Below are 22,261 nucleotides of genomic sequence, written 5' to 3' on the forward strand. Positions count from 1 at the left end.
TTTAACTCCTCACAACACAAAGCCTCTGTTGGCTTTTCTTGCATCTTTTTTATCTTCCCTGTTAGCTTTTTCTTATAAGATCCAATCAAAAAGCATACCTACAATTCTTTTTAAAAAGTCAAATGTATGTGACTTTTTCATTACCATAAACTATAGTGAACCCAACCCAACCACTCATTGTCCATTCAAGCCAGAGACTAAAAATCACTTGGGGCTTCCCAGGTGGCTTAATGGTAAAGAATCTGCTTGGGAGATGCAAGTTCAATCCCTGGGTCAGGAAGATGGCAACTTGGAGAAGGAAACGGCAACTTGCTCCAATATTCTTGCCTGGAAAATCCCAAGGACAGAGAAGCCTGGTGGGCTACAAGTCCACGGGGTTGCAAAGAGTCAAACACGACCTAGCTACTGAGCACAAAAGCCATGCAGCCTGGAGGCAGATTTTGCGTGGTCTGCATAGAATCTGACCAAAAAATAAAGGTGCTCCCTACTTACACCCTGCTCACACTTACTTGTTTATGTCACCTTCCTAGAACTGTGGGCATTTAAATTTGCAATCCCCGTCTTCAGCCATAATTGAATTAATGAGATGCTGAGAATTTCTGGACTTAAAACCAGTGTTGCTCTAAAAGTCAGAACTAAGACTTGCCTGAGGATCTGGATGTCTTCTGGGTTGCTTGAGGTGGTCTAGGTTGGCCCCACTATACTCAGCAATTCAATATGCTAACTCCATAAGCAGTTCTGACATTACTGGGAAGCAGCTTCTAGGATCATCTATGACCAGGTTCCATGGAGGCCCATGGGACTCGGGTTATCAAGATGTGCCTGGGTGGTCTGTAGGATCCCCCACCACAAATCCTGGGGTGTATTCACGTCCATTCATCCAATAAACACTGATTCCCATGCATGTATGCTCCGTCATGTCTGACTCTCACAACCCCATGGACTATAGCCCGCCAGGCTCCTCTGTCCATGGAATTTTCCAGGCAAGAATGCCGGAGTAAGTTGCCGTTCCCTCCTTCAGGGGATCTTCCCAACCCAGGGATCAAACCCAGGTCTCCTGCATTTCCTGAACTAGCAAGTAGATTCTTAACCACTGGGCCACCTGGGAAGCCCCTGACTTCTAATAGAGCACATGTTCAAGGCACATCTACCGAAAGGCCCAGGAGGCAGGAAGACAGTGTTGACAGTTTAAAGACCCATACACTTATAAACTGGCATTATGCATTTGATTACACTTTTCCCGAGTGACTGTACTTAATATCAAAATTTGTGATTGTCCTTATTATCAAAATTTGACCATGTTTTCTAAAAGTAATATATATTAAAATCAAAAGGTATTAATATTAGTTAGAATCCATTTTTTTCAAGTTAAATGACATAGGAAGTGCTAAGGCAATTAAAACCTCAGCCCCAAAGCCTAAATAATCTTAGACTCAGGTAGGCTTAGGGAGGTGGCTTCAATTTTTTTAAGATTCTACATTCAAGTAGATGGAAAAAACTTAACAAAAAATGCTTCAGACTCAGGAAACTTCATGTTTTAAATGAAAACGTAAGCAATGGTGTTTTAATAAAAAGCTGTAATCCCATCATTTCAATGAGCTCTATTCAACTTCTGCAGAAATGATATATTATAGCTTCTTCCTAATACTGGAAAGCTGCCAAGTCTCCAAGCTGGTGAGCACCACTTCCAGTACTATATTCAAACTCTAATACACCCCAGTTAACACTTAAAAATAATAGGCAGAGTCATTAATGTGAATAGAACAGCCAGAATTGCATGCATATTTATAAGGTCATCCTTTCTTGATTTACTGCACTTCCAGGTAACATGATTACTTGAAATCTTACTGTTCCTGTTCAGAGCTGAACATGCTTAATCTGACAATCTGTCTCCTTGCGACAGGCACTCCCAGGACAAACACATACTGTTCTTTGGTCATAGCACGGATTTGTATGTAATACTTCAAAACAAAAGTCTCTGTCATCTTGACCCTTCAATGTTACTATCCCCTGACTATGGTTGCTGCAGCCTGACAACCACTGTCTAGAGTTGAAGGCAACACTGGAACCTGCATGTCTGGATTTTCTAAGTGAACATAATGTGCAATACTGGGCGAATAAAGTATTCCATGGGCTGTTTAAGAACAAGCTCTACAGACACAAGGTCACAATGTAAAAAGCAAAGAGTTTCCTTTTTATATGTAAAGACCTTTAAAAAAAATCAGCCCAATGGTGCCAGTTATGGGTGGAATTTTTATAGTCACAAGATTTAACTCCTAATCATTTCAAATTGTTTTGAACACTACTGATTCTGAAGTAGGAGAAAAGAAAAAAAAAAAAAGAAGGTAATTGCTTTTTGAAAAAGCCACCTACTTTTCTATGACACGAACATAAAAGGCTTTTCACTGTATGTTATTAGCAGCATATTTCTCAAATTTATAACTTGACAGAATTCACATTTATGTATCAAACTTTACCATCTGCAAATATGTTTTTAGGTGTGCTTTAAATATCAAGATTATCTTTGAGCAAGAGACTTTGAAAATTATAGGAAGAGAATTTAAAGACCCTTGTGTAATATGCAAAACATGAAATTAACATAAATTTTCCTAAAATATGTGCTAAGAAACAAATATTTGGGAATGATTATTAAACACGATTCTGTAGATTCTATAATACTGGCTTCTCCAATCTTTTAAAACTGGGCCAACTTTGGGAAATCAAAATCTCAAATACAGCAAGGTGGTGGAAAGTCAAATTAAATATGTAAAACAAACTGCATAAATTCTGAAAAGTATAAATTACATTCTAATTATGCTTCTAACTTTAATAACCCAGTATAACAGTAACAAAATATAGGGCTTATTGGCAAATCAGGACAAAGAGCAGTGCTTGAATTCATTAAATAATAATGAGTTTCATTTCTAGCCCACAGGTTGGAAATTATATCCACACAGTGAAGAGGCAGGACAGCAGAATTTTCTCCTGCCCTCCAGATCAGAGCCCCACAAAGAGATGTGGGCAAAGGCAAGCAAGGAAAAGCACCAGCCTCCATCTCTCCTGACCCCATGGCTTTCTCTGAAAATTTATACAGTTTTAGCAGAATTTGCTATTATCCTATACGAATTCAAAAGGGAAAATCATACTTCCAAAAAATGTGACACATCTCACATGATTAACATAGGAAATTACTCCTAAGACCTACAAAAGCAACTATCACCCAACACAAATAATATGAATCTTCATTATACAAATTGATTTGGATTTGAGGAACCATATAAGCTCTTTGGTAGCTGAAGACTAAGACAGGAAATGGACAAAATGTTAAAAAGCATCAGTAAAATACAAGGTGTGATACACTAGGTTTCAATGAAAGGAATTAATAGTAGAGTGCTTCTCACTTGGTCCAGAAAATATCTTTTCTTATGCATGTCTAAGGGTAGCAAAATATGATACTATTTGAAATTAAATTTCTTTACCTTGAACCAAGTCATAGCCAGGAACAATTAAAGGGGATAAAAATATAAGGAATATTAGAGCTCTAGACACAATTTAAGATGGTGAACAACTTTCTTAGTCTCTTATAATTCTGCATAATTACTGGATGAAATTCAAATTAGCAATATGATGTTTCTCAGCATGAGATTAGCTCATAAAGTCAACTAGAGAGTAAAAATTCATACCTGCAGATTAGTATATTAGCTGAAGCTAGGAAGTAATACAGCTTATTGAAAGATGGGCTTAAGAGTAAATGTATATTTCTTTTCACCTATTAGTTTCAATCTTCCTTTAATTAGTGATTAGTTGAATAAAGTGAAAAGTAAGTAAATGAAAGTATACTCTAACTGTGCTAAAACATGAATATTTACTTCATTTAAAAATAAAAATAATAGAAAATGTATGCAAAGATAACATTATCTGAAAGCATATTAGCACTAACCCACTGGACAAAATTACTAAGAACAGCAACAGAAAGAAAGGTTTTAGGCAAAAGTGTTGAAAATAATACTCACTGATTCTTCATCTTGAATCATCTGTACTAAGTTGTCCAACACAGGTGTCAGATTTCTAAAGAGATTTTAAAGATGTGGACAGTGGAATCAAATCAAAAGCTTTCAGGAGGCTGGTTATTTTCATCATTGTCATATAAAAAATGCAAAAAACTCTTACTTGGATTTCATATTATTAAAATTTTTGCCTAACGCCAGGTGTTGTATTGATCTGTTTTTACTGAGCCACACTATTAAGGTAGATAGGTCAGATTCTAAACCTGGAAAGAATCAGAGTAAATGGAAAATCAACACACATGTGGATAAATAAATTCTCAGAGGGAACACAATTAAACAAAGGTGCAAAGCATTTGGATGACTTTCTGTACTGTCCTGAAATCCCTAGGATTCTAATCTCCACCCCCACCCCCCCCCCCGCCCCCCCCCCGCCCCCCGGCAACAAAGGAACTTTTTGCCCTCTTTTTATGTCCTATTATTTCATAGGGATAAATTCATTCTCCACAAATACGTATCCAAATCTCTTATGCAACCAGTAAGTCAGTAAGGAATGGTGATACATGATGGTAGAAAGTTTCACCTCTCCCCACCCCTTTGTGAGAGAAGATTCTGACATACTGTTGACTGGAAGGTGATTGCAGATAAAGTTGTCTATGCAAATTCATACAGCATGCTTGTCTGTGCAGGTTCATACTCACATGCTACTATAACCAGTAGAAATAAAGCTAAAGAAACAGGTTTCTGTATAAATAAATAAGGCCTCAATTTTATTACCACCAAGTCCAACACAAAAGGTTGGACTCAGATTGTTATCAATATATTGCTGGTCTTTTTTTTTTTTTTAAACTAAATTGTTTTACTGAATAGACTTTTCACTTTTTGGCCATGAAACAAACTTAAGACTTTGACATGAAATTATTCCATAAATATACTCTCTTAAAACATAAATAGCTATAATTATCATGAAAAAAAAGAAAAAGAAAGTACTGACAAAAATCGTGGAAAAAGAAAAAATAGTCCTCTAATCAAGGAGTGAAATATCAGTTTTATTAAGGTGTCATCTAGATTGGATTAGACTATTTTCCCTTTACTAACTTCCTTCAAATAATATTTCTATGTGTTTTCTTCTCTAATTTCTGACTTACCATTATCGGAGATGTCTAGGCTGCTGATGTTGTGGATTTCAGCAATGCAGCCTTCTAGTACCTGCGCACCTCCAGATCTCAGCTAGAGAAACACAAACCAAACAGGGGAAAGTGGTCACCTACTGGAGGGGTGAAACCAAAAAATTAAAAATAGGAGAGACAGCCTTGAACTTATTAGCACCAAAGAAAAAGAGAAAACTTTTCAAAAAAAAAAAAAATCATCACTGCAAAGAGCCAACCACTAGTCATTATGTCCCATTACACATAAGTCTGAAAATCATTAGAAAAAGAAACAGAAGACAGAGGTCACCCTGCATCACCACAGGTAAAACCGTCTCCGTCAACCCACAAGAATTTTCTTCATTTCTGACTCTTGGAAATCTGACAAATACCTTTATACATGAGAAATCACTACTGTTATATCTGATTACTACAGATTTCAGGTATAACTCTCCATCATATAGCAGCAAAACAACAGAAGGAGACAATAAAAACCTAAAAAGTCATTCTCATCTTTTTCCCAAAAACCAAAAGCATATTTTACCAAGGTCAGAATATCTTTTTGTTTCCCATTCAGCAACTATCTGAGTTCTTACTACGTGTTAAACCATTGTGCAGGGTGCAGTTTTCCAAGCTGTGGCCCTCTGTTCAGGAAACTTATGATCTAATAAGAGAAACTATCATGTATTGGGAACCTACTATAGGCCAAAGGACGTGGTAGTTTCTCTATTCACTTAAGAAAATGAAATTTTATTTTAAGATTCTATACCAAATTGATAATACTTTCTACTTGTTCACATTTTGATGTAAAAATTTAAAGAATCCTTATTTCACTATTTTAGATGCAATATGTCTATGGAACTCTGGACCAAAACCAGAGTTTTGCCAATCCCTGGCTGTTTATATGTTAAGCAGAACTTTGCACAGGTCTTTGGGATCACTTGATTCAGTTTTTTTAGCAGGGGTGTTTACATTCAGTCTTTTCTATTTTTTCAGGTGACAGCAGATCACTGTGAGGTGCCTGATGTGAACTCTGAAGGGGAGTGTCACACAGAGGCCGACCTCCCTGGAGGCTGGTCTACACCCTCCAAGGAAACCAAGACCAACCAAATCCACAGCTGAAGGGCTGTGAACACAGTGAGTGGAACTAAGGCTATTTTTATTATATTTTTTGCCAAAGTATTGCCTTATGATAGAGTGGAAATTAAAAAACAACAACAACCAGGTTCTTCACAAATAGATTTAAGAAACACTGCTTCAAGTCACAGTGAACATTATATGCAGACCATATCAATGTTAAAGCAAGAAACAATTTAGGCAAACACTTCAAAGGAACATAATTTGCTTTTCAGAATATGAAAAAATCATGCTTTTGAGGAGATAAGCATGAGTCTTTACAATTTCATTATTTGCTGTTACTGATTTCTCTGTTGAAAAGTCAAACTTCTACAAGAAAATTTCTACTTATTATAATATATAGAAAAAATATTCCATTTGTGAAAACACACAATAGAATGAGGATGAGATTTCAGTGCTCAACTCTGTTTATTTTACAAATACTCCTGACTGATATATGTAGCATAAACCCATAATACTAACATTTTTCGGTACTAAACTGTCAACATATCCTAATTTATTGATTCATAAAGTACTTACACAGTGGCCAAGCTAAGGAAAGCCCAAGGAGAAAAAACAAAAAAATGTTATCAGCAGTAAGCAGAATAAGAACAGAGAAGCAGAAGTCTCTATCAACACACAACATAAAAAAGCAGAGTGAGAAAAAAACAGTGCAACTAAAATATACTCCCAAAACAAAAATCTAAAACTTAAATAAGAAAATAACTGATCTTCAGTTGCCAAGAACATTCGATTGAATTCACAGGTTATTAGATGCTTAAAATTCCTCCAAAGCTTAAAGCTTTCCCAAAACAGTAAAAGCTTTCCCATTACTGTAAATGAAAATCCTTTTAAATGAATTTGCATAATTAGAGACTGTGTCTGCATGTATGCATGTAAAACTGGTTTTTAAATTACCCTCATTTGGATCCCACACACTAGCACTATTTAAAAGAATGCAAGATCAAAGAGGAGTAAATGTAACTGAATCACTCAATACTTCTTAAAATGTTAAAAATAAAATCCCATTTCTTTCAAGAGAGAAGTGTGGTCTCAAGGAAGGAGGAATATTTCAGCTGTTACTCATAGTTCTAAGTGAATAGTTCTAATACAAAAACATTCATAATGGAGACAGAAGCAAGGAAAACTAAAATCTAGAGGACTTTTAATAATTCATATTCTTTCCTCAAGAACATTTGCCATTTAAAAAGAGGTGGCAAATATTACAGATTTAAATGTAAAATACCGCCCCCCCCCTGTTGTCACTTTTCTTCTCCAGGGGTTTTATTTTTAATGAAAAAATAACTTCAATCCTGGGAATCCTCACATAAAACTGTGAATACTGCAGGATTCTCCAAGGACAAAATGTGGTTTGACATGATCAGTTCAATATATCCTTGCTGGCAGAGTGTGATGCCAAAGGGTAATTTAGAACCTAAGAGTGATATATAAATTACCATTTCAGAGATATAACCTAAGAGGGATATATAGGGGCTTCCCTGGTAGTTCAACAGGTAAAGAATCCACCTGCAGTGCAAGAGACCTGGGTTCAACCCCAGGGTTGGGAAGAAGGGAACAGTTACCCACTCCAGTATTCTGGCCTGGGGAATTCCATGGACTATATAGTCCATGGGGTTGTAGAATCAGATATGATGGAGCAACATTCACTTTCAAGAGAGATATATACAATTAACCCTTGAACAACTTGGGGGATGAGGGGACTTAAGGGAACCAACCCTCCACACAATCAAAAAATCAAGTACAAACTTCACAGATGACCCTCGGTATCCAAGGTTCCTTCCCCATGTGCAGATTCAACCAACCATTAAGTAGTACTGTAATAGGTATTTAGTGGGAAAAAGTCATGTGTAAGTGGACCCAGGCAGTTCAAACCCGTGTTGTTAAAATGTCAACTGTAATTTTGTGTTTCATTAACTACTGTAAGAAGCAATATAACATGTGACTTGACAAACACGGTCACCAGTACTGTAATTCAAACTGTAAGACAGTGGAAGAACATGGACACGAAGGTAGTATTAATGGGTCCTCATGTCAGTAGTATCATTTTGAAGGAGGAAACAGACAGAACAGGCTCCTTCTTGAAAGCAGGACTCCATCTTGGGCCGGACTGTGAACTTTGAGCTATATGCCCAGTATCGATGGAAATGACATACCAACTGGAAAAACAGACCCTCCGAATGGAAGAGCCCAAGGACTCGTACCTAGACTCTTCATCACCTAAAAGAATACCCTAATTATCTGTGTAACTGAATAAAATCATAAATTCCATTATGCTTATTGGGGTATGACCACAGGCCTGTTGATAATTGTCCACTCTTAACTACCTAGGCTTAAGGCATATGAATCACAGGTTAACTTTGATTGTATCTTTCTTTTCCTTTGTTCTGACTAGTTTCAGGGAATTTGGGGAGGTGGGTTTGGGCACGTAGACTTAGAGTATATAATGGTTTCACAAAAACTGGCTGGGGTCCTTGGCTAAGAGGAGACTCTGCCTTGGCCCCACTGGTGTAATAAACTGCACTCCACTATCTGCATCATCCTTCTGAGTGAGTTGGTTTCCCGGAGCGCGTGGCTACAATTTTATTGCATAATGCATAAATGAATGGCCAAAATGAAGGTGGAATTACCATCAAATTAATAGCAAATTCTACCATCAGTATCTGATTCTTGCCTTAATAAGAAAAATATATAAAGGAAAAAAGATTACTAGCCATTTGGTGGATCTATATGAAACTGCCAAGAGTTTGCCATTTTTGACTTACAAAAATGTCAGTTTTATACGGTTCACCAAATACAACTGTCTTTGAAAGTTATTTCCAATAGGATCACAAAGGAGTTTAAGCAACAAACTGTGTAACAATCTAACACAGTGTTCTTCATTCATATGGTACTTATCAACTTATTTGAGAAGAAAATGCCTAATCACATAATCTAATAATTACTAGTATTAACAATAATCAGGAAAGCATACTTTCATTAGGACTCTGCCTTTAGTGAGTTGGATTATTTCAGCTTCTTTAGACCTCAGTTTCCTCATCTATAAGCATGGGAATCAGATGATTACTCATGTCCTTTTCAGTTTTGATCACAGAATTAAATGAATGATGTTGTATCGGTAGCAATCACAAACTTTAATCAGGATAGTGAAGCATATGGGTCATTGCCAATTCAGTATTTTAACCTAACAGAGCAAGCAACGTTATACAAGTTGTTTTTTATTTGATAGAATAACTCTTTCCATCCCTGTTGTTCTCATTCCTTCCTTCATAAAAAATTTTCATTATTGGCATGCCTTAATAACGTGCTGGGAAATAATTAATTCATATTACCAGAGATGGTTTCTGTTTTATGGTCTGTCTTTAAAACAAAAGAGCACACAGACTTACACATGAAATTTCACAATACCAAGTTAGGTTTTTAGGATTTTTTCTTCTTTTTCACGCCAGCAGACAAAAAGACTAGTAAATCATACACAGTTGGCATTCACCCCAGCTCAAAAATTATCAAAAAAAAAAAAAAAATCCTGCACTAACAATTTATATGGCTGATTTCAGACTTGTCAGTTTCTAGAATTTTCAGAGAGGGAAAGCATTAATCTTCAATATGGACTTGGCTTGGTGCTCGGCATTTTGTTAGCAGCTAAGGGAAACACAAACAAAGTAAGATACAAATAACTGCCATCCAGAAAGTCACCACCTAGCTGGGAAAGCATACAGGAGCTAGTTTCATAATTGTACAAGACACTATGCTGTTCAGTGTCCAAATGCATGTCACCATCATTAAGTACTAGACAATTAGGAAAAAATAAGACCCCAAAGTGCTGAAGCAGTCAGGGAAGAAATTTACAGATAGATAAGCAACAACAGTGAGCAACCTTCATAGGTACTAGACGTTCTAAGCAGCATATTTCAAAGAAGAGCTCTTTAAACCTCGTAACAACCTACTAGGAGAGGCACAAATATTGTCTTCCTTTCAGACACAGAAATTGAGAGGTAGTGATATCAACTAATTCACTCAGGATTGCATAGCTAGTTATGACCAAACTAGGATCGAGTAGTATGCGTCTGATGCAGGTACAGAGGAGGCTGGATCCTCAAAGACAGGGGAGCCTTGGGGAAGAAGAGGGACATGGCAGGAATGTACTGTGAAGAGAGAAGAGTGGGCATTGAAACCCAAGAAGAGGAATGAAGAGCCTTCCATCTCTAGCCCTGAGAAAAGACACCAAGTTCGACATGGTAGGTAAAGCGTGGCTCTGAAGAGGCTGGACAGTCTGCCCTGAAGTATTTTCTTGCTAATTTCCACACAAACTAGAAGGTTCAAGACAGTGGAAAAGTTCAGGTGCACTCTAAAAATGTAAGAAGCTTTTAGCCTCAATTCTCTTCTGTGTGTAGGTGGATAGAAAAAGTGTTTGGAGTTATTATAATGTTGATAAGCACCTTAACTTTCTTGTTTTAAAATCAAGATATTAAAAAGCAAAATTAATGACAAAAGACCTTCCCTTTCACATTCTCCAAGTTAGGCTGTACCCATCTGGCCTCTGTGAGGAATGCTTCATGGTATACTTCTCTTGATAGTAAAGCTAGTTTAATGCTTGTTAACTCAAAGCTTCATCACAAAATACTTAAACAACTGGCAAGAAGAAGGGGAGGGAGAAAAGGTCATTAAAAGCACATCTGAGTGCTCTCTGAACAGTGTTCCATAACTATTTGTGGATAAAACTCACAAAACGCAGAACATCAGAAACTTCTATAAGGTGTATTTTCCTGTTTCATGTATACCCTCTGGAATCACAGAATTACACTTTTTCCAAGAAAAAGACAAAGCAATTTACAGACTGTTATCTAGTCTAGTACATAGTCTAAAGGTACTCTTACCTCACAGTTGCTGAGATCAAGAGAAACTCCCTTCAAGTTATGATTAGAAGCCAGGCCCAGTAACAGCGCTCTGGGAAGAGGAAGCACACACATTAGATAAAAATCCCACACATTGCTCTAAAAATCTGTAAGCACACTGAACAAAGCCCAGAGAAAGAAGGACTTCTCTGAATCATAATGGGTCAAGCGCCAGGCACCATCTCACTTTTCAAAATGCCAACTGCATGTCCACCGACAGCCCTGATAAAAATGACACAGTCACATTCTTCCGTCTGACATGGAGCAGATCCCTTATAAATGCAAAACCCGATAGAATTGCTATTCATCCCTATGCAAATAAGCCAACAGTGCTCCTAATTGCACACCGAAATTAAATTGTGTTCATCACAGATAAATTCCCCCCTGTATCTGCTTGAGAGCACCTTTAATTATGTTTAGAATATTCGTAGGCAATTGTTATTAGAATAGCAAAGTGAAGCTTGGTTTCCCTAAGTGTTATGTTAATGGGGAAGGCAGGCTCTACAGTATTCTGGGATGTGACCGGAATGTGACCCGTGGGATGGGTAAGGGTGTAAAGGCATGGGAGATAAGGTACAAACCTTGAGTTTGGGAACAGGATCCTGTCTGTCTATTCTACTAGCGGGTCACAGGATAAACCCCACTGCCACTCTGCAAAGGAATTTTCTTACTTGCTTATGGAGGAGACTGGACATATCCTGTGGATCTCATAAGTAAGAGGATGAATTGACTCCACTTTCACAAGTCAGTTCAATAAAATCCAACACCACTGGGGGTACTCTTTCTACCCCCTTCTGATGTCTATGTCAGAAGCTTTCTCTATCTCCTTTATACTTTAATAAAACTTTATTGCACAAAACAAAAAAATTTCAGCAGTTACAGTTACTAAAACTTGAGGCCAGTAGGAGACTGAGGGGCTGCAAGCAAAGAGTAACTTATTTGCTGGGCATAGGCTGTAATGGTAGGTAGTTAATATGAATATGTTTTAATGAGGGAGGACTCATTGGGTTGGGGGCAGGGAGAAAAAAAAGAGAAAAGAAAAACAGTTCATCGCAGCACTGTTTATACTAGCCAGGACATGGAAGCAACCTAGATGCCCATCAGCAGATGAATGGATAAGGAAGCTGTGGTACATATACACCATGGAATATTACTCAGCCATTAAAAAGAATTCATTTGAATCAGTCCTAATGAGATGGATGAAACTGGAGCCCATTATACAGAGTGAAGTAAGCCAGAAAGATAAAGAACATTACAGCATACTAACACATATATATGGAATTTAGAAAGATGGTAATGATAACCCTATATGCAAAACAGAAAAAGAGACACAGAAATACAGAACAGACTTTTGAACTCTGTGGGAGAAGGTGAGGGTGGGATGTTTCAAAAGAGCAGCATGTATACTATCTATGGTGAAACAGATCACCAGCCCAGGTGGGATGCGTGAGACAAGTGCTTGGGCCTGGTGCACTGGGAAGACCCAGAGGAATCGGGCGGAGAGGGAGGTGGGAGGGGGGATCGGGATGGGGAATACGTGTAAATCTATGGCTGATTCATATCAATGTATGACAAAACCCACTGAAATGTTGTGAAGTAATTAGCCTCCAACTAATAAAAAAAAAAAACTATAGTGTCAAAAAAAAAAAAAAAGAGAGAAAAAAGAAGAAAAAAAAAATCCAACACCACTGAATAGGCTTGACAGAAAAATATCACACATGCACCCATTTCCATTAATTACATCAAAAGCAGGAAAGACCCTCAACCAGGCCTGGTGAGGAGCATAAAGATAAGTATGAGAGGGGTCCCACTCTCAAGCAAAGGAAACAAATGTGTGTGTGAATGACCATAATGCAAAGTGGACAGTCATAAATGCTAGAGAGCATTTGCCACCTGGGGGTGACTAGAGAGCAGAACCACAGTAACTGCCACCTGGGGGGATGACTACCCGTTATTAGTGTTCCAGTGACTCGAAAACACCCCAGGGGAGGAGGTGAGAAGGTAGGAGATTATTTCATGTGAGAGTATCTGAGATTTTCCCCCTTTAGTGATTCTCTGGCCTCATCCTCCGAGAGAGAAAATTCCCGAGGTGGACAGAGCACAAGAACTTGGCTACTTCCAGCCATGAAAACAACCCCTGTGGGTAAGAAGGCTGAAGGGAGTGTGTGTCTCTTTATTCCTTTAATCCAGTTCACATACTTAACTACGGAAGGCCACTGATTAAGCAGTAATGATGCATGAGACAAGTGAAAATAAATAACCAACAGAAACGGTCCCTAGTAAAATGAAGGAAAAGAGAACGACTACAGCAAAGCATAGCAGGCACTGGGGAAAACTCTCATCACGAGGCATGTTGTTTCTTTTAACCCAGTGTAAACTGCCTTTGTGGTCTGATCCTCTTGATCTTCAGTTATTAGTGCAAAACCGGTTAAGAGAAGAATTTATATTTCATCTCTACAGCTCTGGATATGTGATACTAGTTATAATTTCGGAGTAGCACATCCCTCCATTTTAATGGCTTTATTGAGAATACTTGGCCAGGGCTACTGGGTGGGCAGAAGGGGGACCTTGTGGCAGGGAGGGAGGGTGGTCCAGGGAAGAAGGGGCAAGGGAGAGGGTGTGAAAGAAGATGTCTGAGCAGTAAATGGGGTGGGGGAGAGGGGAGATGCTGGAGCAGGAACCAGGCTTGGGACACATAAGAACCACTCTGTTCCGGAGATTTTAGGAAACACTAAAGGAACAGCGTCATCCTCTTCTTTAAAACCCCTTAAAATACTGTAATGTGGATGGAAAACAGCCTCCAAGGAAAAACACAACTGTGAAAAAAAAGCAGTTACTCTCTTTGTATCGCTTTTGACAGATCTCAAATTAAGTGGGAAAGTTCTATAAAATATAGATACGTCCAAACTTAAAGTGTCACTCTCAAGAGAAGGGGCCTTACTTTACCTTTCTTATGGCTACTAATTCCCCATCCTGTAAGAAATGAGGGTCTCCCCCCCACCACCCGGCTACACCCACCCAGGACACAGGGATGCAATGTGGTTTAGGAACAGGCCTGAGCCAGTGGTTGCTCAAAGAGAGTAACTGCTTGTTTTCACAGTTGTGTTTTTCCTTGGACTCTGCAGAGTGGATTCTGCAGTGTTCCTGTCCACAACTCCCTTGACCATCGGTCCTCTATGGGAGCTGCCTCAGCTGCAGAAAAGTGTCTCGCTCAAGGTCACATCTGCTTCCAAGAGCAGCCTGTATCCAAGGACTGATCAACACAAGGGTATAAAGGCCTAGCCCCCTCACCCATCTCAGGGTCATTCCAACAACAAAGCTGCCATCAGGCTGGCTGACGGCTTCACGGTAACAGCCCCAGTTCAACCTCCCCTCTGTCTCATCCCACCTCCTTCCCGCCCGCCCCGCACCCCACAGGTGGGATTCCAAAATCATTTCCTAATAGAATCCTACAGGTGAATTTTCATCTCGAACTCTGCTTCCCATAAACCCCAACCTGTGACAGTGAGTTTGACAAAGAACTTGGCTTCTCTGAGCTTCAATTTCCTCAGCTGTAAAACAGGGATAATGACACCTTCCCACGGCTGCTGTCAACACGGCAGGTGACAGTTTGTGGAGATACATCCAGTTCTGCATCCAGCGTTGGGCAGTGTTTTGCAAGTTCCCTTCCATCCTCACCCTCTCACAGGTAAACGCAAGCACCTCTTTCCAAATTAGTTTCACATTAAATGCACATATGAAATTTTGTTTACAGAATCTTCAGCCATGAAGCCTTTTCCTCATGTTAAAAATTTTACAGGGTAAAACACAGACCTGAAGAGACCATAGGCATACCTCATCATAATGCACTTCACAGATACTGCCATTTTTTTTTTTTTTTTTTTTTCAAATTGGAGGTTTGCAGCAATTCTGTGTCAAGCCAATCTACTGGTGCCATTTTTTTAAACAGCATTTGCTTGCTTCTCGCCTCTGTGTCCCATTCTCGCAATATTTCAATCCTTCCACCAGCAAAAAGATTACAACTCACTGAAGGCTCAGATGATAGCTAGCCTTTTTTAGCAATAAAGTGTTTCTTATTTATGATATGGACATTTTTTGGACATAATGCTACTGCACACTTAATAAACCACAGTATAGTATGAACATAACTTTTATATGCACCAGAAAACTCAAAAATTCATGTGACTCACTTTATTGTAATAGCCACCTTATTGCAGGAATCTGGAACCAATCCTGCAGTATCTCTGAGGTCTGCCTGTACTGATTTATTATTAAACATTCACATAAAAAGAAGAGGTCACAAGATTTAACACTGACAAAATAATTTCTAAATATAAATGTTTATAAGCCTATATCTATAATAAAGTACAAGTAAATTCATGTTCTTGTGGTGAGGATTATTCTATAAAATCACTTGCCCTGATCAATGAAGAACTACTCTATATTCTCCAGGGCCAAAAACATTGAAAGAATTAGTATGCACCTAATTACCATGCACCTATCACTAAAACCACTTTGAATATGCTAACTTCATGCTGATATGATATGATAATATCAAAATCTGGTTATGCTTTCTACTCAGTGCCCCCCGGTACGCAGTCCATTATAAATGCTTGATAAATATCAATCAAATGAGTAAGTGTGTTTAAGTTATAAGGGATTCCCTTTCAGAATATTGATTCTCATAGCTTTATTCATATCCACACAAACAGCCTAATCATACGGTTTTTTACTATTTGCAGCTGTTATATTTAGAGATCTCTAATATACAGATTCCATTTTTTTCTGGGTTTTTTTGTTTGTTTGTTTTGTTTTTTAAAGACCAGGGAGAAGGGTAGTGGGAAAGGACAGTTAGGGAGTTTGGGATGGACATGAACACACTGCTATTTTTAAAATGGATAACCAACAAGGATCTATTGTATAGCACATGGAACTTTGCTCAATGTAATGTGGCAGCCTGGATGGGAGGGGAGTTTGCAGGAGAATAGGAAAATGTATATGTATGGCTGAGTCCCTTTGTTATCCACCTGAAACTACCACCACAACATTGCTAATCGGCTATACCCCTAACACAAAACAAAAAGTTTAAAAAAATTTTTTAACTTTTCCAAAGGCCTGCTGTAACATCAGAATTTCTTTTTTAGCAACTCTTTCTCAAGGCCTCTGTTGTTTTAGTCACACAGTACTTTGCAGAATACTGTAATCAAGAATTTCACGGCTCTCAAAAAGACAACTTACAAATTAATTTGACAAAATTTTTCAGTAAAATGAATAGCAGACATTGATTTTAACATTTCACACAAATTACAGGGGGAAACTGAATGCTGATTTACACGTTAGGTGGGGAAAGGAGAAATCTGTTTGCACATTTGAACATAACTGATAATATAGGTATTCATAACTAAAATTGAAAATATGTTCAAAGAGAAATTGGATTCTACAGCCCTTTTCATTATTTCTGGCAATGGTGAACAGAAATTCAGGGATAACAAATTATTCTAAAAAGTTCAACTTCACTGCTACTCCTCCACTGGGGCTATTCATCCATAACATAAGTTGCCCGCCAAGTAAAAATACCCAAACAGACAGATACCCAGGTAATTGAAAGCAATACACCTAAAAGTTGGTTCTGTTGCACACACAAGCATATATAGTTTGATTATTACTGTTAGTAGAAATATTTAGAATTCACACAAGAGTCTACGTAAAATGGCCTGAACAGAGGTCCGTATAAACACAATGGTACCCAGCAGCACAACTTTTATAGATCAGTGACCAATACCAAGGTCACAAACCAAAGGAAGATTTTTTTCCCCTTGAAGATGCAATAATATCAATAGCACACAATGTACTCGAAAAGAATTTGATTTCCTTTGTGACCCAAAGTAAAAGGCATTTTCATCTGCCTTGACTATCTTGGGATTGTATGTCCCTTCCCTCAAACACATTCATAATAACAAATTGAACTTTAAAAGCTCTGGAGAAAATGAATTAACCACTCACTTTAAGGGCTCAGGAGACAGTTTTGTGCCTGAAAGGTTGATTTGCATCAGAGCCAGAGAACTACTGAAAAACTGCTTGAAAGACGGGGGTACTTCTTTTCCTTTCCTGAAAAACAAATCATGAGAGTCAGACACTTAAATTTCCATCTCCACAACCCACTTCTACATTGGCAAAATTATTCATTGGTAATTCAGACACTGTGAAATGATCCATGAATCAGTTGTATCCTCAGCAGAAATTTAAAAGTAAAAAGAAAAAAAAAGTCTGAAAGCAAATTCAGTATACTTTTTTAAAATGATGTAAGAGAGGTTAAGAAATGTCATTAAATTTTAAAACATTTTATTTCTATTCTTCATAGCCAAGGAACTCATTGAGTTCTATTTCTAGATCTCTAGGAAACTCCATATTTGAGTTTTTAGGAAATAAGTCAAAGAAGACCCATATTTCTCACCAATTTAAAGAGCCTTCCCACTGGATGACATCAGATTGTTAAGGATCACTACCTGTGTTTGGCAATATTTTCAGATACAGGAGGTCTCAGATGCACCAAGATTGAGACTGGAGGTCAAGTCTGATTGGCAAGAAGCCTGCATGACAAATATCCTACTCGGCTCTTATAGCCACACCACAAATCTAATTATTTCAGGCCAAATATTAGAAAAAAGACAAAACTCCAAAAGGAAATGGCCATAACCTCCAAATATATCCCCTTGCTTGCTATTCCAAGTGGGAAGCAGATCAAATCATACAACTCAACAAGAAGACAGAGTCAACCCCCCAATATGAGGGTTTAAGAAAACAAATTCCAGAGTCAAAATTGGAATATCAATGCTTAGCTTGTTTTGTTCCATCCAATAGAATTGTTGAAAGGATTGACTAAGTAAAGCACTTAGCCTGATGCACTGTCAACACTCATTTAATGACAGCTATTCATATTCTGTGAGGGAATCATACTATCTCAGGGTAGAAGCCATCCTAGAAGCCTAGCTCAACCATGTCTTATTCAACAACATTCTATGCACAGAGGTCTAGGAAGCCTGTCAATATTTGAGAAAGGCTTTAAAACAGGGCAATTTCGGGCTATTTGAGAAGAAAATAGCTATTTTTCTGTTCTAAGCAGCAAGAGTCTCTATTTGAGAGGATGAAAAATAAATTCAAGAAGAAAAAGAATTCTGGTAGAATACATACCAGACGTTTCAAACAACTCTGGTTTCAGATATCAGAAGAATATAAGCTTGAACACTCAGGTTCATTTTCTGATGAGCAAATGTTAATTTTTTATTTGAACATAGTTTGCTTTCTGTTACATTGTATTGGTGTCGACTGTTCTAGTGTTTCCAAATACTCACTGCCCCTTTCTGAAGGATGATGATCAGTCACCCCATAAAGGGCAGGCTTAGCCACGCCAGCCCCTCTGGTGAATGGGATGTGAGCAGAAGTGATGTGTGCAATTTCCAGAGAGTTGGTTTACCAGCCAGTGTGTGTGTTACCATCCTTCTTTCTCCTCTGCTATGTGACTGTCAATGTTCTAGAAAGAGGCTGCTCTGCCTCCCAGCACGAAGTTGATGCGGCCAGCCCATAATAGACATGTTGCAAGATCACAGTTGCGGAAAGCTATAGAGAGGGTGGTGGGTTGGGGGTAATCATTTGTTACTGGAACAACCTGACCTATCCTGACTGTTACACTTCTGAAATTATCCATGAACCACAGTATGAACAGACTGGCTAACAATCTACAACTCAGTGCAAATGCAGCAATTTTGACATAATTTACTAGGGGCTTCCTATGATTACATCTAGGTAAGGGAGTGGGTATTAAACAGTGTAATCACATCCTCTCATTTGGAAGACAAGGCAATTTGTTAGCACAGTTTCGCTCTACAAGCTTAATAGCTCTACTGACAACCAATCATCACAGAATTCACAGTATTATGAACTCAAAAGAGCTGATTAGATGAAGATCCTTATAGTCTATGATATTATTTCTAACCCAATTCCTCAGTCTATCATAGCTCCACCAAAGCATGGTTTCATGAGCTCTCTTCAAATACATGGGTTGATGGGGCGGTCAGCTTAATACCTTCTAAGGTCTTTGAAATACAGTATCTAAGAAAACTCTCAACTTCTCCCATTGTTTTATCTCCTACACTTTACACGTTCTAATCACATCTGGTTGAGGTACTTGTGGCATATTTTTGCTATCATAAAGATTTACATCACTGTTAAAGTAAGGGACCACGAATACTGTAAAATGTAGAATAACTTATTTATAAGGCATAAATGTAGAAGAAAGCACATTTAATTCTGATTTTTTCCAACAAAGTGACTATTATCCCTTGGAATATATAAAGCTTTAAAAGGTGATCCAATAAAAGAGGAGACAATATTAGGTAGTCCTCTGTGTTATTAAAGAGCATATCATGACTTAGATATTGTTTATAACTTGTGGTAACAAATGCTGAGTGCTGAATTGTATTAATACATTAGATGATAGTAGAATACCAAATCTAAAATAACCCATGTACTTTTCATCATTCTTCTGCATTCTCCCGTTCTAAGCTGCCGCTTCTGCTATGTGTGAATATCTGTCACTTCTAACCTACCGCCTGATTTGGCAAACAATCTTACATAGTGAAGGTAGAAGTAAGGAGCTGAGGCTGGCCCTCCACTTCCACAAATCAGAATACAAGAGCTCTGGGCTGACTATTCTCTTTGCCTCCCAGACACAGTTGAGACTTACTTCAAAGTGCATTATTGAGAAACACCTTCAGACGTTTCTAAAAGGATTTTCACTGTATTAAGAGAGAATGCCTGTCCACATACGAGAAATGGCACATTTCTGTAGAGTTCATATAAGCAAGCTGGAGTTCTTGATAAGAACCTTTTCATGCAGGAAGAAAAGACATAACAAAAATTTGAGCTTACAAGGTCTACTATTCATCAATAATGGTTTAGGACCATCTCCTCTTTCACATACAACATGCACCCTTTATTACTGTTTTCATCTTACTACAGTGTTCTCTGAGAGAAAGACACTCCTAAAAGATGATAATAATAGCAGGAATGACTTCATACCGGTGAGAAAACACAGTTCTGGAGAGATTGAGCACAGCTAAATATTGAAGGCAGCCACGCAGAAGAGCTCCACAGACCTGGGAAAGAAACAAGGCACTCTTATTTTCAAATATTTCTAAGACTAAGAGAATATTTTATTGCGGAGAAAGCCCATTGTTTCCCATCTAAATAGCTGTTCCGAGACCCCTTGAGCAATATAAAAAAAATATTACCATGTCCAGGGAACATTCAGTATTGGATAAATCCAGATGAGCAATGGCATTTGGCTGGGCCAAAAAACTGTACATGGACTTGAAATAAAAAATAAAAACCAAATATATTAGGATCCAGAAAATACACACACACAGGCACATGCCCACACACAATGCAAGTTAATATTTTAAATAAAGTTGCCCCAAAACCACCCAGGATCATTCTTCACTCTTCCCAAGAGGATCAGCAGAATTTTCTGTCATTCTGTTACCTTCCCTGAGAGCAAAAATCCAGAGAATATTTTAAATTATATTTAAGTTTTTTAAAAAAGGCCAAATGGAGTCTTGGCTACCAAACCCCCTTTTTGCTACATATGACTTAGTTTGTCTGATTACCTCTATTTTTATTATATTATTTTGGGACCATACTAATTAATTTTAACTGTTGAGAAAGAAATACTACCTGAATTGCAGCCACCCTATCAAAATACTAATGACTTTTGAAAGTGTTCAAGGAGCCACTAATTTGAATTTGAAACAAAGGGTGGTAGTTTCAGAATATATATTCTCTCTTTGGGTCAACAAAATTATTTTTCTATCCTTAGTTACCTCCAAAATCTAACAAGAAAGTGCCTGACAACACTATTAGTTGTTTTTTTGGGGGGGCAGGGAGGGTTAAAATGTCATTTACAGCTAAGACACTTCAGCTTCTAGGGGGTCACAATGCATAAATGATCCCCTCATCCCCGTACAAGGCTATCAAAACAATAAAATTAATAATTCTCTGTTTTTCTCTAATTGCCTATGTGTGTGGCAACTGCCAACAGCCACCAATAGCAAATCAAATCCGAGCTCCTGCCATCAGGCAAATAGCTAAACCCTGCTTTGCTTCAGTGGATGCCTCGAGACACTTGAAAAAACAAACAAGCTTACATTGAGACGTCCTAGTCCTTGGCAAAGATGCATGAGTGTAGCAACTTAGCTCTAGATACTTGAGAAAATTCCTCTCTACTAAGGAATTCAGAAGAGCAACAGGCTGGACTATAAGTATTTTAGATTAATCAGACACAGAGAATGTACTGTATTATGAAAGTTCTGATTCAGAAAAATCATTTTTTTCTTCTCACTTAACGAAGATCCGATTCTCTTTGCCTGGCACTGTGGTTTTACTCCTGGCCACCAGCTGGGGGAGCTCTAATCACCCTCAAGTGGTGACAAGACCCTACTTGGCCAACACCTCCGGCAGGCCCTGCTAGGCTGGGGTGTCCCCCCAAGCACCAGCTGAATGGCTCTCAGAACCTCAGCACGTAGGCGCTAGAAGCCCACTGCCACTCAGGCCTCATCACTCCACTTGCCCTCCCCCAGAAGCCCAGCTGCGATAGGACTCCCAGCCAGCTCCTTGGCTGGCTGAGGTGACTGTGAATGCCCCTATGTTAGCAGCCTTCTCGTTTCATCTTCAGGCTCTACTTTAATTTTTCTCTCAATTCTGCTACTGTGCCACTGTAATGTTTTGGTGGTTTCACATCAGACCCCTGGTTTCATGTTTGGAGGGAGCAGATTGATGAATCGTCAGGAAAAGGCACAACTCAGGTTGGACAACACACTGAAAAAGTCATGGCACACCAGGAAGCAAGTATAATGTAAATGAGTTCAAGTGTAAGGGAGAGCAAATAACTACAAAAAGGACTATGGCAACATTCCCTGTCTTAAAAGGAAAGCAAAACAGAAGAGAAACGGGAATATAGGTCACAGTTGTTTTTCACTCCCATAAAGCAATGAGATGTAAATCAAGGTCCTTTGAAGAGGTCCAG

The 22,261-nt window shown here is 38.4% G+C and overlaps 1 protein-coding gene across 3 annotated transcripts in view; it reads right to left on the minus strand.

Moving 5' to 3' along the window:
• The window catches only part of CARMIL1 (capping protein regulator and myosin 1 linker 1), a 302,688-nt gene that overhangs the window by 86,400 nt on the left and 194,027 nt on the right, over positions 1-22,261 (minus strand). For all 3 annotated transcript variants that reach the window (XM_043908357.1, XM_043908356.1, XM_043908358.1), the window contains exons 14-20: positions 20,472-20,549; positions 20,260-20,336; positions 17,185-17,289; positions 11,164-11,233; positions 5,153-5,234; positions 4,171-4,270; positions 4,014-4,068 (exon numbers count right to left, since the gene is read on the minus strand). In XM_043908357.1, the coding sequence (XP_043764292.1) occupies positions 4,014-4,068; positions 4,171-4,270; positions 5,153-5,234; positions 11,164-11,233; positions 17,185-17,289; positions 20,260-20,336; positions 20,472-20,549 (567 nt within the window). The remainder of the gene's footprint in view (positions 1-4,013; positions 4,069-4,170; positions 4,271-5,152; positions 5,235-11,163; positions 11,234-17,184; positions 17,290-20,259; positions 20,337-20,471; positions 20,550-22,261) is intronic.

Source organism: Cervus elaphus, chromosome 7, assembly GCF_910594005.1.
Source record: "Cervus elaphus chromosome 7, mCerEla1.1, whole genome shotgun sequence".
Classification (NCBI taxonomy): domain Eukaryota; kingdom Metazoa; phylum Chordata; class Mammalia; order Artiodactyla; family Cervidae; genus Cervus; species Cervus elaphus.